Source organism: Pseudoliparis swirei, chromosome 3, assembly GCF_029220125.1.
Source record: "Pseudoliparis swirei isolate HS2019 ecotype Mariana Trench chromosome 3, NWPU_hadal_v1, whole genome shotgun sequence".
Classification (NCBI taxonomy): Eukaryota; Metazoa; Chordata; class Actinopteri; order Perciformes; family Liparidae; genus Pseudoliparis; species Pseudoliparis swirei.
In genome coordinates, this window is record NC_079390.1 from 4,916,154 (window position 1) to 4,933,740 (window position 17,587).

The 17,587-nt window shown below is 43.0% G+C and overlaps 1 protein-coding gene across 1 annotated transcript in view; it reads right to left on the reverse strand.

Annotated features, from left to right (window-relative positions):
- The window catches only part of LOC130191992 (protocadherin Fat 3), a 98,399-nt gene that overhangs the window by 45,836 nt on the left and 34,976 nt on the right, over window positions 1-17,587 (reverse strand). The window contains exons 9-28 of the mRNA XM_056411804.1: window positions 16,381-16,591; window positions 14,063-14,134; window positions 12,191-12,327; window positions 11,065-11,340; window positions 10,013-10,223; window positions 9,700-9,914; window positions 9,358-9,516; window positions 9,118-9,239; window positions 8,788-8,970; window positions 8,569-8,683; window positions 8,173-8,454; window positions 7,164-7,514; window positions 6,914-7,087; window positions 6,123-6,653; window positions 4,450-4,814; window positions 4,068-4,221; window positions 3,399-3,506; window positions 3,072-3,255; window positions 1,778-1,998; window positions 39-491 (exon numbers count right to left, since the gene is read on the reverse strand). Coding sequence (XP_056267779.1) covers window positions 39-491; window positions 1,778-1,998; window positions 3,072-3,255; window positions 3,399-3,506; window positions 4,068-4,221; window positions 4,450-4,814; window positions 6,123-6,653; window positions 6,914-7,087; window positions 7,164-7,514; window positions 8,173-8,454; window positions 8,569-8,683; window positions 8,788-8,970; window positions 9,118-9,239; window positions 9,358-9,516; window positions 9,700-9,914; window positions 10,013-10,223; window positions 11,065-11,340; window positions 12,191-12,327; window positions 14,063-14,134; window positions 16,381-16,591 — 4,524 coding nt within the window. The remainder of the gene's footprint in view (window positions 1-38; window positions 492-1,777; window positions 1,999-3,071; window positions 3,256-3,398; window positions 3,507-4,067; window positions 4,222-4,449; window positions 4,815-6,122; window positions 6,654-6,913; window positions 7,088-7,163; window positions 7,515-8,172; window positions 8,455-8,568; window positions 8,684-8,787; window positions 8,971-9,117; window positions 9,240-9,357; window positions 9,517-9,699; window positions 9,915-10,012; window positions 10,224-11,064; window positions 11,341-12,190; window positions 12,328-14,062; window positions 14,135-16,380; window positions 16,592-17,587) is intronic.

Sequence of the window (17,587 nt, forward strand, 5' to 3'; positions counted from 1 at the left end):
AAATTGAAAAAGAACAGTGAGATAAGGCCATCACCGACCTTCACCTCCAGGTCCACAGTGGACACGGACTCGATGAGGTCTCGTCTGGTTGTCGCGGCGACCTTGAAGCGGAAGCTGCCGATGAGCTCGTAGTCCAGCGGCTTGACCAGCCGGATCACGCCCGTCTCCCTCTCCACCAGGAAGCTCCCTCCCTGGTTGCTGTCGAGCGTCTCCCCTCCGACCGCACTGAAGGAGCCCGTCTGTCCCGGGGCCATGTGCACGGACCCCAGGGCCGTTCCCACCGCCGTGTCCTCCGGGACGGTGAAGGAGTACTGAGGCTGACTGAAGGAGGGGACGAAAGCGTCCGCCGGGACCACGTGGATGAAGGCGGACACCAGGGAGTGTTTGGCGGGAGAGCCGCAGTCCGTGGCTTTGACGAAGAAGGACAGCACGGTCCCCTGGAGGTGGTCCACGGCGCTCTTGGTCGTCATCCAGCCGCTGTCGGGCTCCACCTGACCACCGGCGGAATCACAACGCCATTTAAAGCCCCATCATGGAGTTTTTCCCTTTTAGCGCCCCCTTCAGTTTTTAACGTTTACTTCAGTGTCGTAAATACCCAGTGACGATAGATGCAGCCTCGCATACACTTGTATTGATGACCAGACGAAGTCAGAAACCAAGAAATGATGTCAACCGATAAGGTAAGAATATTCAAAGATTTTACATAAATATGACTGCATAGTTTTATTCATTGTGATATCGGAGATGAATGCTAACATGACCAAAAGAATGACAACATTTAGTTTAGATGAAATACCGATGGCGTTTTCAGCCGATATACGTTGTTTTCTAAATGTTTGAATGTGGAGTACGTGTGATCGAAGACAATATTGTTGACAACACCAAAAAGCTACATATTCATAATTTACATTGGAACGTGTAATTCATTACAAGAGACTTTGCTTGCTTCGCTCTTATACTGTAGCTGCGAGCGTGGACTGGCACTATATGACATTGCGTAATCACTGCCAGAAAGCAGGTCGAAGTACATCCGCCCCGGATCGGGCGGCTCCAGAATCCTACATAGCGGAGTTATTTCCCCACAGACCCCCGATGGCAATGGCGGAGCCGCAAATCGCCATATTAAAAGTCATTGTAGCGGCACCATTTTTTTCAAGCTGTTATTTTAAGGTACAATTGTTGCATAATGTTACTTTAAATCCACTTTAGAGACGATAAATCCGTAAGCCTGAAGTCAACTTTGTTTCAGCCAACAGGTTCTGAATGTCTCACCCTCTTTTTTTTCTCTCGATGGCTTGAACTGGTTCGGATTATGTTTTATCTTCTGTGTCATTTGAGCGTCCTCTCGGTATCTATTAATATCAATATGCTGCTTCTCCCTACTTTATATTCATTCATATTACATTAGCCTTTTAGACAACAGTCGTCGTTGTTTATTTACTCAAAGGCTTGTCATCATGCTCCCTTCGGAACGGCCGACGCTGACCGAGGCATCAATCTTAATGTAGCGTGATTTTGATTTGATGAGCAAAAAATGTATAATTGCAGTAACAGATGGCTGTTAATCCAATGGAACGGGGAGCGTGTCAGAGAGCATCGCTTAACTGTAAAATCAGGGTTACAGCATCAATTATGAGTTTTAATACATTTATGGATCTGGTTAGGCTTTGGTTTTTTTTTCCTTGAGTGATCTGAGAATATGTGTGCAGCTCTATTACAAGTAAGAAAACAGCGACAGAAACATAAAGTATAAAATTAAAGAGCAAAAGGTACTGACCTCCAGCACATCCACCAGTGAGAGGCGTGCCTCGCTGTAAAGGGAGTAGGTGATCCTCCCATTCGAGCCGGCGTCAGCGTCGGTGGCTTGGATCTGTGTGACCAGGGACCCTTTGGCAACATTTGCTTTGATGCTCATGCGGTACTCGACGGCTCTGAACCGAGGCGCGTTGTCATTGGCGTCAACCAGAACCACTCGAACTGTGCAAAACGATGCACGGCCTGGAGAGAAAAAAACAGTAATAACTAGAATGGGCACTCGGTAGAGCGCATACCTTCGCATATCACAAGATTGGGCATTGAATTATGAACATGTTGGCATTAGTTGCATGCCAATTGGATACAAATTGACCGTGCTATGGTAAAAAGAAGATTTTGACCTTTGCATGACCTTGACCTTTGACCCGATTGATTCTAAAATCTAATCAAATGGCCCCCGGAGAATAAACAATCATCCCACCAAATTTCATGCGATTCAAGAAGATGTTGACATTTGCATGACCTTGACCTTTGACCCGATCGATCCTAAAATCTAATCAAATGGTCCCCGGATAATAACCAATCATCCCACCAAATTTCATACGATTCGGTTTAATACTTTTTGTTTTCGGCGAGTAACACGCATACAAATAAATATATAAACGAGAATGGGCACTCGGTAGAGCGCATACCTTCGCATATCACAAGATTGGGCATTGAGTTATGAACATTTTGGTATTAGTTGAATGCCAATTGGATATAAATTGATGGTAAAAAGAAGATGTTGACCTTTTCATGACCTTGACCATGACCTTTGACCCGATCGTTCCCAAAATCTAATCAAATGGTCCCCGGATAATAATCAATCATCCCACCGAATTTCATGCGATTCGGTTTAACACTTTTTTACTTAAGCGAATAACACGCATACAAATAAATAAATAAAAACACGGCGATCAAAACATAACCTTCCACATTTTCAATGCGAAGGTAAACATAAATGTCTGCGTAAGCTTTTTTTTTCTTTTTCTGTACGTTGTTTTTAATACGGTCATCATTTGCATGATTGCACTGTTTTATTCACTGTAATTCTGGATGTCGAAATGTAATGCGAATACGCTTAAATATTCATGAATTCTCAGTGTATTTTATTATAGAAAAAAGCGATCGAATACAGGCGACACCTGCAGTGCCAGAACGCTGACCACTCGTGAATTAATGTCAGATTTAGATGTAGGACTTATATTGTCTTATATTGGCTGATGAGAAGATTGCTTTCATCCGTTTTACAGTCTGGTCAGTGTCAACAATAATACCTCCACCATCCAGGGCCATAATGGTCAGCGCCATGTCCTTGTTAAGAGAATTTTCCCTGTCTAATTTCTTAGCGGTGGATATGGCTCCATCTGCATCGATGCTGAACTGAGTTTTCCCAAGGTCGTTGATGAAGGAGTAGGTGATCTGGCCAAACAGCCCAGAGTCTTCATCGGTTGCACGAACCTAGAGGTCCGGATAGAGATTCGGGAAAATAACGTCAGAATGGTCATTGCAAGGTTCAACCACATCTCCCATGGAGGGCAGTTTCCTCTTCAAAGGTCGTGATGAAAACAATACTGAGTGAGCAGTAAGATGGATAACTTTACCTGAATGACCTTTGACCCCGGAGGGGCATTCTCCTGGATTTCAGCCAGGTAGAACCTCTGGCTGAACACTGGGCTGTACAGGTTGGCTCCCAGGACACGTACAACCACCTGGGTATCACCATCATCATCATTATAATCCACATTGCGTACAACATCCTCATGTCTGCTGACATTTTGTTGAAGCCGTCATAAAAAGAAAATCATCAACGGCTGATTTGTCAAACATGATCGCATCAACATTGGAAAAGCAAAAAGTAAGAGCGTCAGACAAGGCCTGAGACCAAATGGTGATTGATACAGCTGTGAACACTCGCTGTGTTCACATCATGTCAGCAGAAGAATAGGGGTGTCATCTTATTGCTGTGACATATGATAGACTACCCACAGATGTTGGCTACCAGAGCCCACTTGTAATTACCGCTGCAAGACAGATGTGAAAATGTTTTCCAGTTGGCAGCTCATTCTCACAGTAGATCAAATATGACATGGACACGCATTAACCTCCAACTGCAGAGCAGCCACACGTAAACAGCCGCCGTGGAAAGCTGGGAGTGTTTGTGATTAATTTGGAGTGATGGGTTGCTATAAAAGGTTATTTGGCTCGCTCCGTAAAAAATAAATAAAAAAAGAGCAAATATGTTGATCTAACTAAATTGTAAGTTGTCTCACCTGAGCAGTGTTGGTGAAGACTCCATCTGACACAGACACATTGAGTTGATAGGAGAGTTTCATGCCTTGTCTCCTCTTGTTAGACAGACTGAGCACCCCTGTATCTGGCTCCATCATAAAAGTCATTTTCTCATTCCCAGAGAGAATACAGTATCTGAAAGAAGAAGAAAAAAAGTGTAATGGCGTTCATGTCGGCCTTATAATATTTCAATCAGACGCTGCTGGAGAATGGAAAATATCCACTTGTGTCGCTTGTGCGTGAGAAAAAGACAAATGGAATATTTGCCTATAAATAAGCTTTTCTAAACATAGTGAACTGAAAGTGTTTAGTCTTCAATTTACAGAGAAAACACCCACAACATCATTCAGCTTCTTTTTTTACCTCAGCCTACGAGCGTCACAGATGTCGGCATCCGACGCCTGAACGCAAGTCACAAAGTGCCCTCGGGGCGCCAGCTCGCTGACAAAGGCCTCGTACAGCGCGTGGCTGAAATTAGGCGGGTTGTCGTTGGTGTCAGAGACCGCCACCGTGACGCTGACATCGCTACCGAGGGCCGGGTCTCCGCTGTCCGTCGCTCTGACGGTGAAGTCGTGGCGTTGGATGAGCTCATAGTCGAGGAGGCGTGCCGTGAATACCAAGCCGCTCTTGCTGTCGATGTGGAAGTAGTTGGTGCTGTTGTAGATGTCGGATAGGATCTGGTAACTGACCAGGGCGTTCTTCTCTGAATCTTGGTCCTGGGCAAACACCTACAGGGAGAGAGTAACAGTACACTTTGAACTCACTTGTGCATTATTCAGAATATGGTCGGATACACTGTAGCGACACACACTGAGACCACATGGAAAAAAAGAGGGAATAAAGTTCTGTGTTTTGCTAATTTTAAACCACAGCAACACATTGTCCGGTATGAATAATTACCTTCGCATTGAAAATGCGGAAGGTTATGTTTTGATCGCCGTGTATTTATTTATTTATTTATTACCTTCGCATTGAAAATGCGGAAGGTTATGTTTTGATCGCCGTGTATTTATTTATTTATTTATTACCTTCGCATTGAAAATGCGGAAGGTTATGTTTTGATCGCCGTGTATTTATTTATTTATTTGTATGCGTGTTATTCGCATAACAAAAAAAAGTTTTAAACCGAATCACATGAAATTTGGTGGGATGATTGGTTATTATCCGGGGACCATTTGATTAGATGTTGGGATCGATCGGGTCAAAGGTCAAGGTCAAGAAAAGGTCAACATCTTCTTGAATCGCATGAAATTTGGTGGGATGATTGGTTATTATCCGGGGATCATTTGATTAGATTTTGGGATCAATCGGGTCAAAGGTCAAGGTCAAGGTCATGGATAGGTCAAAATCTTCTTTTTACCATAGCACGGTCAATTTTGATCCAATTGGCATGCAACTAATGCCAAAATGATCATAAGACAATGCCCAATCTTGTGATATGTGAAGGTATGCGCTCTACCAAGTGCCCATTCTAGTTTAAATAATGTGATATTCATGTTGAGCTAAAGGGAGTAAGTTGGTTTGATCAATTGTTTTGAATTGCAGTTACACGAGACACAATTAGGATTTCCTCACTTTAACAGAAACGGCTAAAGAAAGGCTAATTTAGTGAAATCATCATACTGAGTGATGACGAAACATGTATTTACAATGCATTCTCTATGTGGAGATCAATATTGCAATACCACTGGGAACATGCGTGTGTGTATTAAGGAATGACAAACATTCATGTCCTCTGATAATCTTAGATTGCATTCGTGATTGTTGCCAAAATTCAACAATATGGTAAAATACGACAATCAACATATTTTGATGACTCAATAATTTGGCGTCTTGGAATCCTACAGCACGGGTGGATTATTCGCTAAAGGTTAAGAGCTTCCAGTGGGAAATATCCCACTATAAGTAAATGATTTGGCATCTAATATTCATGTGCTGCTGCACGACTCCTGAAGAGAGTCTTAAGTGTCCACAATGGACTCACACACACACACACACACACACACACACACACACACACACACACAGACACACACCTGCAACACGGTTGTTCCGATCATGGAGTTCTCAGTGAGCACGGCGGAGTAGGAAGTGTTCTGAAACAGTGGCGGGTTATCGTTCACGTCCAGCACGACAATGTCCACGTCAACCTCGGACCGTGCTCCGGACAGAGTATCCGTCGCCTTCACCGTCAACCGGTAGTACTGCGTGGTCTCATAGTCCAACTTGTAAATCACACTGATGGTTCCCGTGTCGAAGCCAATGTCAAATTGGAGGGCGGGGTCTCTGTCCGTGATGGCGAAGATGACGCTCCGGCCTTCGGGACTGGCGGCGTTGATACACAGGACGGAGGTGGCGACGGCCACGTCCTCTCTGACGGCGACGCCGTAGAAGGGCTTGTCGAACACCGGCATGGCTTTATTCACCACGGTAACGGGCAGCTCCACCTCGTTGGACAGAGGCGGGACGCCGCTATCGGTGGCCACGACGACCACCTTGTACTCTGCGTTGGATAAGTCGGCCTCAAAGGCCCTCTGTAAGGTCAGCTCTCCTGTCAAAGGGTCCACCTGCATGACATGTAAACATACATGTTTGTAACACAAGGATCTATAAATCCATTTTCATATGGAGAGCCCAGTTAGAAGACCCTAGTATTCATTTATTTTTTGTATTTATTTATTTTGTGTCTGTTTTTTGTTGTTCTTTACCCTTTTATTTCTCTTTTCACTTTGTATTGTATCCTTAATGTCCTGTCTTGTTAATTTGTAAAATCAAAATAAATATATTTAAAAAAAAAGAAGACCCTAGTAGGAAAGTGTCAAATTACCAGGAAGTTTCTATGCTGGTCCTTGAGGCTATACATCACTTCTCCATTCAGACCGTCGTCCCGATCAATGGCTGAGACCCTGAAAATAGCCGATCCTGGCTGTGCTTCCACCTGCACTGCAGCGTAGTAGGGGAGGTTCACAAACTCTGGAGCGTTGTCGTTCACATCCTCCACCTGGAGAAAGAACCATTATTTTTGTGGTAAAATCCAAAAGGGAGTGAAGAAAGTAAAAAAAGAAAGAGAGACCCACCTGAACTTGCACGGTCACTCTCGCCACCCTCAGTATCTCATCCTCTCTGCTGACCTCCACCACTAACTCGTAACTCTCCTTATCCTCCCGGTCAAAGGGCACGCCGGTGGTGAGCACCGCCCCGCAGGTCGGCCGGATGGTGAAGCGTCCGCTGGGGTTCAGCAGGGCGTACTTCAGCGGTTCGTTGAGGCGGTGGCCGACGGTGTTGACGACGGCCACTAAAGTAACATCGGGGACGTTTTCTCGGACGGAGGCGGAATAGACCGGGAAGGTGAAGAGGAGGCCGCTGTCCATCGCTTCTCGGACGAGCACTGTGACCGTTGCCGTGCCGGAGAAACGTCCGTCCCACACCTTTTAGAAACAAACACACGCACACACATATACACATGAACACATGCATTTGTCTTTCTTTCTTCTTCTCCTTCTAATTATTATTATTATTATTTTTGTTTTGTGTTTGTTTTTTGTTGTTTTTTTGTTTTGTTTTTTTCACAAATACTCTGACTTTAGGATGTTATGTCCATTGTTTTGTCGTCTGCATTGTTTATTGTCCTCTAGGTGTTATGTCTATGTATTGTCTTTTGTCTTATAATAAAATTAAAATTAAAGAAAAAGAAAAAGAAACAAACACACGCAGGAGGGTAAGAGTGCCTCGATGGGGCCCTCGGCACTAAGCTTACTTACAACAGGCCAATGCAGGAGGATGTGATGCTGGGGTGTTCACGTGTAATTCAATAAGACTTTTTTTATGCATTGCCCTTTCCTTTCACAGCAAACATCACAACAACCTTGGGGCACTTTATACCTGGAGATTACTTCTCTGCCTGAGCAGAACACCCTGCGTCCACTAGCCAAGACACGAAAAACCTAAGAGCTTTGTGTCCACAATTCTACATCTGACCCTGCACTGAAAAGGGTATTGTAAGCCAATCAACTGCATGCTGTTGATCTAAGCTTGACAAGTAACTGAATTGATATGTCCGCTGAACACCTGTCGTCAATCACTTACCTTCACGGTAAAGCGGTAACGGTCTTTGCTGAGGTTTTGATTGATCACAGTCACAACTCCGGTGTCGCGCTCCACAGAGAAGTGCTCCACATTGCTGTCCACCAGAGAGTAGGCCAGCTTTGAGGTGATGGACTTGTCAGGGTTGAGGGTGAGGTCGGAGGTCATATCGGGGTCAAAAGCCTCAACTGTAAGGACCTCGACGCCCACGTAGGTCGGCAGGAGGAGGACTGTCTCGTAAGTATCCTGTGACATCCTCGGAGGTGAGTCATTGATGTTGATCACCTATGACATCGTATCCAAAGTGAAAATATTGTCAATAAATGAAATTCAAGAATCAAATCGACTCAAGAATGGTTCATGAAGCAGTGAAAGAGGATTCGTATGGCAGTTACTTACCTTTATAACGACCTCTGCCGGGGTGTCGGCACTCTGCGGAGGCTGACCGCTGTCTCTAACATGAACCCGGAAGAGGAACTCTGAGAAGGCCTCATAGTCCAGACTGGCAATTGTTCTGAAATGTAAGAAACATGAAATAAGAAGATCGGAGAGTACGAGATACATCAGTTCGTAGGCATGTGAATCGGACATCGTTACAGTTGGTCTGGTTTCACCTACCGAATTGATCCAGTCCCAGAGTCCACGCTAAAAAACGTGCGAGCGGTCGCGTCGACAATCTGGAATACCAACAAGGCGTTGTGATTGCGGTCTCCGTCGGTCGCCTGGATGACCAGCGGGTTACCGTCCACTCCCAGAACCACGCTGTTGACCGGAGCCGCCTCGCTGATTGCACCCACATACCTTTTCAGATAAAAAGAGGCAGTGCAGTAAAAAAATAAAAGCTATACTTAGAATCACTCTAGAAAATGGCATGTTGGGCCTCGACGAGGCTCAGCAAACAGCGGAGGAGAAGGTCAGTGCAAAAAGCTCTTTGACGACCACCGATACCTGATTTGTTGGAAGACTGGCGGGCTGTCATTTACATCCCCCACCTGGACGATGACAGTGGTGCTGGCCTCCACTCCAGCCATGCTCAAGGCATGCACCACCAGAAGGTAGGATGTCGTTTGCTGCCAAAAATAAAATTATGCAGAGAGTAAAAGTGCTATCGTAAAATGACGTGTCAATCATTCTGTCAACATTGAAAGTTGGCAAACTAGACACTTTCGAGGTGAAACACAAGCAAACCTCAAAGTCAAGAAGTCTACGTGTGCTGATTACACCAGTGTGATGGTTGATGAAGAAGCAGCGGTCCTCGTTGCCCCTTCTGATGTCGTATACGAGTGCTGAACGACTGAGGGCACTAACAGTGGTGACATACGTTCCAATGGTGCTGTTCTCCATTATCTGTCAATGCAAAGACATCGGTTATAATATAACATATATCTGTCTGGAGATTTACCGTCCATCCTTCCCATCCTTTCTTTATTCCATTCATCTCTACATCTCTACCTTCCCACACCTCTCCCCCCATGCACCCATCCTTTAAGTTCGCCATCTCTCTCTCTCTCTCTCTCTCTCTCTCTTTACCTCAGCCTGATACTCATTCTGAGAGAATTTGGGTTGGGAAAAGTCGGAGAGTGTTAAGGAGATGCGGGCTGAAGCGGTGGCCATTAATGGAGGAAATCCACTGTCTGTGACGCGCACAGTGAGGGTGTAAGAGCCCACATAGGCGATGTCCAGATCCCTGGCAATGAAGATAAGGCCTGTGGCGTTATCGATTCCAAACACACCACCGGTGTTTCCTGAAAGCAGTGGAAAAGGTTACAGAAAACATAACTCGGAAATGCGAATAAATACATTTGGATACCAATTAGGTAGCCCTTAAAAATCAAATCCACACCTGCTTCCATAGTATACGTGAGTTGCCCGTTGATCCCGTTGTCTTTGTCTAAGGCCGTCACTTGCAGTACAGAAGTGCCCACGGGGGATGACTCATAGGCTACCGCATCATATACGGTGCTGGTGAAGTAGGGGATGTTATCGTTGGAGTCCTCCACCGCCACCAGGATGCGAGCCAGGTCACGGTTAAATGGAAACTCCTGATCCTTGACCTGAAGTGAAATGAGAGATGAATACGGATAGAGTTGTAAGCATGAATTAAAGAATCCGCCGAAATGAAACAAGTCAGGCACACAAGAGGTAATTCACACATACAGAAGCAACAGTCCACACACAGCAAAATAATGGTTCTTAAATGGTTCTTCAAAAGGCTTTGTGGTTTTATTAACCATAGAACCATCACCGAAGAACCATTTTGCAAATGGTGCCTTAAAGAACCATATTTTGAAGACTCTTTGAGACATCTTTATATGTTATTTGAAGAACTCTTTAAGGAAATGGTTCTTTAAAGAACCCTGGTTTGAAAGGTTCTTCGTAGAACCAGAAATGGTGCCTTAAAGAACAATTGTAAGGTTCTTTGAGGCACCTTTATAGGTTATTGGAAGAACTATTTCAGGAAATGGTTCTTTAAAGAACCCTGGTTTGAAAGGTTCTTCGTAGAACCAAAAAAGGTTCCTTAAAAATGGTTCCTTAAAGAACCATTTTTTAAAGGTTCTTTGAGACGCCTTTTAGGTTATTTGAAGAACTACTTCAGGAAATGGTTCTTCACTAAAAGTGTATATTTTATTTTAAAGAACCCTGGTTTGAAAGGTTCTTCGTGGAACCAGAAATGGTGCCCTAAAGAACAAATATTACGGTTCTTTGAGACACCTTTATATGTTATTTGAAGAACCATTTAAGGAAATGGAGAACCCTGGTTTGAAAGGTTCTTCGTGGAACCAGAAATATTTTTTCTATGGCATCGCTCTGAAGAACCATTTTCGGTTCCAGATGGCACCTTCATTGTTCTGTGTGTACCAGGCACACAGAGGAGCATCTATACGTCTTCCTCACCATAATAGTGAGGATGTGCTGTGTTCTGGCCTCGTAGTCCAAACTGTCTGCAGTGTAGACAACCCCTGAACTCGGGTTGACCCGGAACAGTCTCATACTGACTGGGTCCACACTGCCATAGATGGAGAAGCTCAAACGGGAGCGCTCGTCCACGTCCGACGCTCTGACCCGCAGCAGCTCCATGTCGACCGGCGCGTCCTCTGAGACGCTGACGTCGTAGGCCGGCTGCGAGAAGACCGGAGGGTTGTCGTTGCTGTCCAGTATTCGGATGAACACCTGAAAGTGAAGGAGGGAGTCACTGAGGTGGGTAAACTGAGTAAAAGTGGGCTCAGTACATTAGATGCACACACTGGTAGTGTTGCCCCTTGACATTTGTAATTGCAAGGTGGAGATACCAGCAGTATTTATACATAATCAATAGTATCATTAAAATCCATCTTAAAACATACTTGTTTACACCGGCATTTGGTTACATTACATATTCTATGGCCTGCTTTTCATCTGTTTTGCTTATTTATTCGTCTTATTTGTTTTATTGTGTTTTTTATGGCTCCATCTTTTACTGTGTATTTTACTTTGCTCATTTAACTGTTGAAATGTTTTGGCCCCTGCTATTGCCAAATTGTTTTAACTCACTACTCTGCTCCACTTTATGACCCTTTGTCTATGATAAGTGGAATATAAATAAACGTTACTTACTTTCTTTCTTACTCACTAATCTCTTAAGTCGAAGCAATAGTAATACAAATGTTTAGAGCTGGAGAAAAACTATTTCCTCAGAGGGATGTAATTGTGCTGCATTTTTTTACGCATACAAACAATTTAACCTTTAATTGCACATGTTAATCCCATTAATCCACTGATATTAAGGATTTCCATTACAAGGCAGACCTAGTAGGCCAGCCAAGAGAGAAGGAGAACACAAAATGTCAAAGAGAGAGAGCAACAAAAAGCATAGTCATAGGCAGCGAGAGGTAGTTTGAGAAAAAAAAGGGGAATGCAAACATAAGGAAGGACAAAGCTGCGAGAAAAAAAACCTCTCTCGCCCCCCAGGAAGGTGTAACAATAGTTTAATTTGCTCTGGAAGCAGAGCCAATGCATTACAAATCACAAATTGTGCGTATACCTGTGCTGTGGCAAAGTTGGTCCCATCGGTCACCTGGACAGTCATGTTGAACACAGATTGCACTTCTGCATCCAGGGGCTTGGCCACGACGAGAGTTCCCACCCCCACTTGAAGGTCAAACTGCATGTCAAAGCTCCCTGGAATCGCACACGCAGATACGCGTACACACACACACACACACAGAGTTTCCAGTCAATCAGTATTCATGTTGCGCGTTAAACTCAGGTGCTCTAAGTTATTACTGTGTAATTGTTTTGGCCAGGTGCCTGCGTCTGGAGCTGGAGGGTCCGTGAAATAAACTGAACTGGAATGCGATGCGATGCGATGTGGCGTCGAAAAACCCCACTTGGCAGTCAGAGAGCTGTTAACAGCCACACAAACACCGGCCTTATCACTCCAAAACACAACCCATCTCGGGGATCAAAAACCTAGCAGCCGGATCTTTTCCACGAGGCGGTGAATGTACAGTTTAGAGAGGCTTAATGTTTGATTACGGCGAGGGAGACGATTGATACGCGTTAGGTATTCCTTTCCATCCTCCGTCTCATTCCAGCTTCTCTCTCCCGAGGAATCTGGGAGCGCGAGCTCTCCTCAGCATATGAATACTGATTTTTCACAGGAGCGCTGATGCGTGTTGAGTCGCAGCAAACCAAAGGGATTAGCTTCTTTTCTTTTTTTTCAGGGCGTGAGCTTGGTCAATATTACCCGATGAATTACTCATAGCGTTAAGAAAAACAGAACTCACGCTCTATAAATAAAGAGAGGCGTTCAGTTTTCTTTCCTGTGTGTAAGAGGTGCCTCTAAGGGGTCTTTCACAAACAGCAATACACCATTTGAACAGGTGGTTGTACAGTTGATATGTATGCAGACAATATTATGAGGTAGAGTCAACATATTACTTGTTTTTTTGGCACGATATTCTAATTGCTCACCTCGTTTTTGGTCTGATTTGAAGATGAAAGCCTTAATTGATGTCAGCAGATAAGTGATATTGTTTATTGTTTATATCATACTAGCACAAGAGCTAATGTAAATGCTATGACACACATGAACTAGAATGGGCACTAGGTAGAGCGCATACCTTCGCATATCACAAGATTGGGCTTGAATTATGAACATTTTGGCATTAGTTGCATGCCAATTGGATATAAATTGACCGCGCTATGGTAAAAAGAAGATGTTGACCTTTTCATGACCTTGACCTTTGACCCAATCGATCCCAAAATCAAATTAAATGGTCCCCGGATAATATCCAATCATCCCACCAAATTGCATGCGATTCAAGAAGATTTTGACCTTTTCATGACCTTGACCTTGACCTTTGAGCCGATCGATCCTAAAATCTAATCAAATGGTCCCCGGATAATAACCAATCATCCCACCAAATTTAATGCGATTCGGTTTAATTCTTTTTGAGTTCTGCGAGTAACACGCATACAAATAAATAAATAAATACACGGCGATCAAAACATAACCGTCCGCATTTTCAATGCAAAGGTAATGACAATATTGAGCCTCTCGGAGAAGTAAAAGAACTTCTGCAAACACAGCTGTGACGGAGAGGACCACACTTTCCAGATTGTGACGACATATGTTGGGTTTGTCTGTAAGTGCGGAAAAGATCGTCAGGCGGACTCATATTAAAACTCACGTTAAGGTCACGACATACTCTCGTAATATTTTAAAGAGATTTCGATTCGGAAAAGTCTCTCTGAGGACAAAAAACATGATAGTTAAAGGCCGACTGTGTCCCGTCCCCCCGTCCCCCCTCCCCAATCACTTAGCAGCATAAAAGCTTCATTAATTTATTATTTTTGTTCAGACTTGGGGCATTAGAGGAAGGCGTGTGTCAAAATGAGCTTCGAACCACACCTGTGTCAAGCGAGCAGTTTCTTCCGCATGCATTCTGAGGAATGTAGAAGGTTTCTCTGGCGAGCCGCCCGCCTTCACGGTAAAAGAGAGAGAGGGAAAAGGAAAGGGAAAAAAGAGATTATGAATATTTAGGGAGTCAAGGATATTCTTGTGATCAAAAGGTCTGCATCATTCTAGAGTATATGAAGAACGGCACTCTGCAAAGTCAACCTGGGGTAATGGGATTCAACCAGGGATGATATAAGAGTCCGCTTGTGGAAAGTTTGAGAGAAAAGATGATCATCATGCTTTTAATGCTTTTAATGAGCAAAACCTGCACAATAACTCAACTGATATGTAACCAAACGCCACATTTCCATCACACTTTCCTGAACTGATGTGAGTTCCCGGGTCAGAGGAGGTCGTATGTGTTCAGATTGTAAAGCCCTCTCAGGCAAATTTGTAATCTACAAAATAAATGTAGATGTTTTGATGTGTGTGACTTCAAAAGAAAAACCATGTCAACTAATTATCAACTCACTTTCATCTTAACATCCTTATAAGCAGTGGTCCCCAAACTACGGCCCGCCTCCACATTTGGACCGGCCCCCTGAACAATATCAGAGACGCGTTCCGATTTATTATTTTTTTCACCTGGCCCGCTGCCGTTGAGATTGCAGTGAGACGCGGAGAAAATGTGAAGTGGTGCTCTTCGCAATAAAACATCTTTGATGGGACGTGTCGCGTCTCGGCCAATCAGCGTTCAGATGTCCACAGCGTTTGGGAAGTTAGGTTAGCTTGAATGTTAGTCCGCTACATCTGCTGCTGTCACGCTGCACGGTGTAGCGATACTAACAAAGTACCCGTACGTTAAAAACGATGTGATTTAGCATATTTTTAGTGTCGATACTTCATTAAAAGAGCGATCAGAGCACACGCGCTGCTCCGCTCCGTTAAATGCTGCCTGCACGCGCATGTGGCCCTCTCAGGAAAAAGTTTGGGGACCCCTGCTTATAAGAGACCTGGGTCTCTCGAAAAAACTTTTTAATAAGCAATTAATAATGAGCTATTCACTGATTACCCTTTCGAAGAGTTAAATCCAGGGGCAAGATAGAGCTCACCAGTTTTAAACAAGTAGACAGGTATAGAACCAGAGCAGCAGAAGCCATCCTTTCATTGTATATGTTATATAGTTTTATAAAGACAATTCACTTTTTGCCATTGCACAATTAATTAACTACTGAATGTGTCAGACACCTTTTCAATTTAACAAGCTAATTTGGATTCTGGGCAATACTTTTTCCAGCAGCGAGATATATATATATATATATATATTTATATATATATATATATATATATATATATATTATATATATATACAGGACTGTCTCAGAAAATTAGAATATTGTGATGAAGTTCTTTATTTTCTGTAATGCAATTAAATAAACAAAAATGTCATGCATTCTGGATTCATTACAAATCAACTGAAATATTGCAAGCCTTTTATTCTTTTAATATTGCTGATTATGGCTTACAGCTTAAGAAAACTCAAATATCCTATCTCTAAATATTAGAATATCATGAAAAAGTATACTAGTAGGGTATTAAACAAATCACTTGAATTGTCTAATTAACTCGAAACACCTGCAAGGGTTTCCTGAGTCTTGACAAACACTCAGCTGTTATAAATCTTTTTTTTAACTTGGTCTGAGGAAATATTAAAATGGTATGAGATAGGATTTTACAGTTTTCTTAAGCTGTAAGCCATAATCAGCAATATTAAAAGAATAAAAGGCTTGCAATATTTCAGTTGATTTGTAATGAATCCAGAATGCATGACATTTTTGTTTTTTTAATTGCATTGCAGAAAATAAAGAACTTCATCACAATATTCTAATTTTCTGAGACAGTCCTGTATATATATGTCCAACGTTGCAGTAAAGCTGTTCTGGAGCCTGCAGTTTAAATCAATAACCTGAACTTTTGAAAATGTTTCCACTGCACGGTGTGAAATGCATCGCCTCCAGTGTGTTGGTTCTGGCTCATCCAGGTCAGGTTGGACCCCAAAAAAAGCATCCCTCAAAAGCATTATTATGATACTCCACCATGCAGATGATAAAATCAATTTAGTACTACTGTATTGATCCCTTGATGCCTCAATTTGCGGTTAACTGACTGATGAAAACCAAATGCCCTTTTTTTAATACATGAATTAAAATACATTTGAATGTAATACATGAAAATAATCCTTTTATGCATTTAAATGAACATGAGGGAACAAGACAATTATGGATTAAGCTCTGCTCTGTTAGTTTAGTTTCGCACATACATTTTCTCACCGATGATATTGAACCAGACGAGTGCACTTGACTGGCTGACAGCGACGACTCCCACCGGCTGAGCCACGGCAGCTGTCTCGGAAATAGAGAAATTGTAGAACCTCTTGGTGAAGAGTAGGGGCACGGCCGAGGGGACGGGTTTGCGAATCCACTCGACGTGAAGTTTGACGGTAGACCACAATGGAGGATCACCGCCGTCCACCGCTTTTATCTAAGAGATGGGAACAATACTCAGAAACCACACATGCAGGGCCCAATAATTCATGAATCCAAAACTCTGAAACGATGATGAACCAGACTGGAAAAAGACAAAAGTTCACAAAGAAAGGAAAGATGTCCCACAACACTTGATTTGGTGTTAGTATGTACAGGGTTCATACACGTTTTGACCAAAGTATTTCTATGACTTTTCCATGATTTTAAATCAAATTGCCATGAACAAACATTTTGTGAAATCTCGGTGTATGCATGAAAAAGTGAAAAAACGCCTGCTTATATTTTAAGCGTCTTTCATTTAAAAGCATCGTCATGATTTAAAACTCAACATAAATTAACATAGGAATATTTGTTTAAATCGTCCATGACTTTTCCAAAACTTTAGGGATTTTATTTTTTAGCAATGACTTTTCCAGGCCTGGAAATAAACATTTTAAAATGCCACGACTTTTCCAGGTTTATCGTGACCGTACGAACCATGTATTTAATTATTCAGCACAAGCAAACGAATTATAATTATGGCCACAGGTAGTCAAAACTATTCTATGCTCGGTCACGGCAACTAGATTACACCTACACCTCAGCGTTAACCTCCCATCCATGAATAATATATTTTAGAACCTCACAATTGATTCCAGTAATTACAGTTTAATGGGATGGCTGTCCTCGCCTGACTTCAAATAGCCCGCTTTGCCTTTCTCATATTCGATGAGGAAAGCATTAACAACAATACATAAGACTGCCTCTCTGTAAAAATCCTATAGGGGAGGTAATTGTAAAAGATGCTGTTATAAGTGGCGCTCATTTAGGACCCCAGCCTGTGAGCCAAATACATAAATACAATAGTTAAACTATTATTTGCGTGGAGAACGGAGTTATAAAAAGGAACACAGTTGAGCGAGACACTTAACCCTGAATTGCTCCCTTGTTGTCTGCAGCACATAAAAGGGGATGGAGCTCGAAGAATACATTGTTATTGTGTATAATTGGG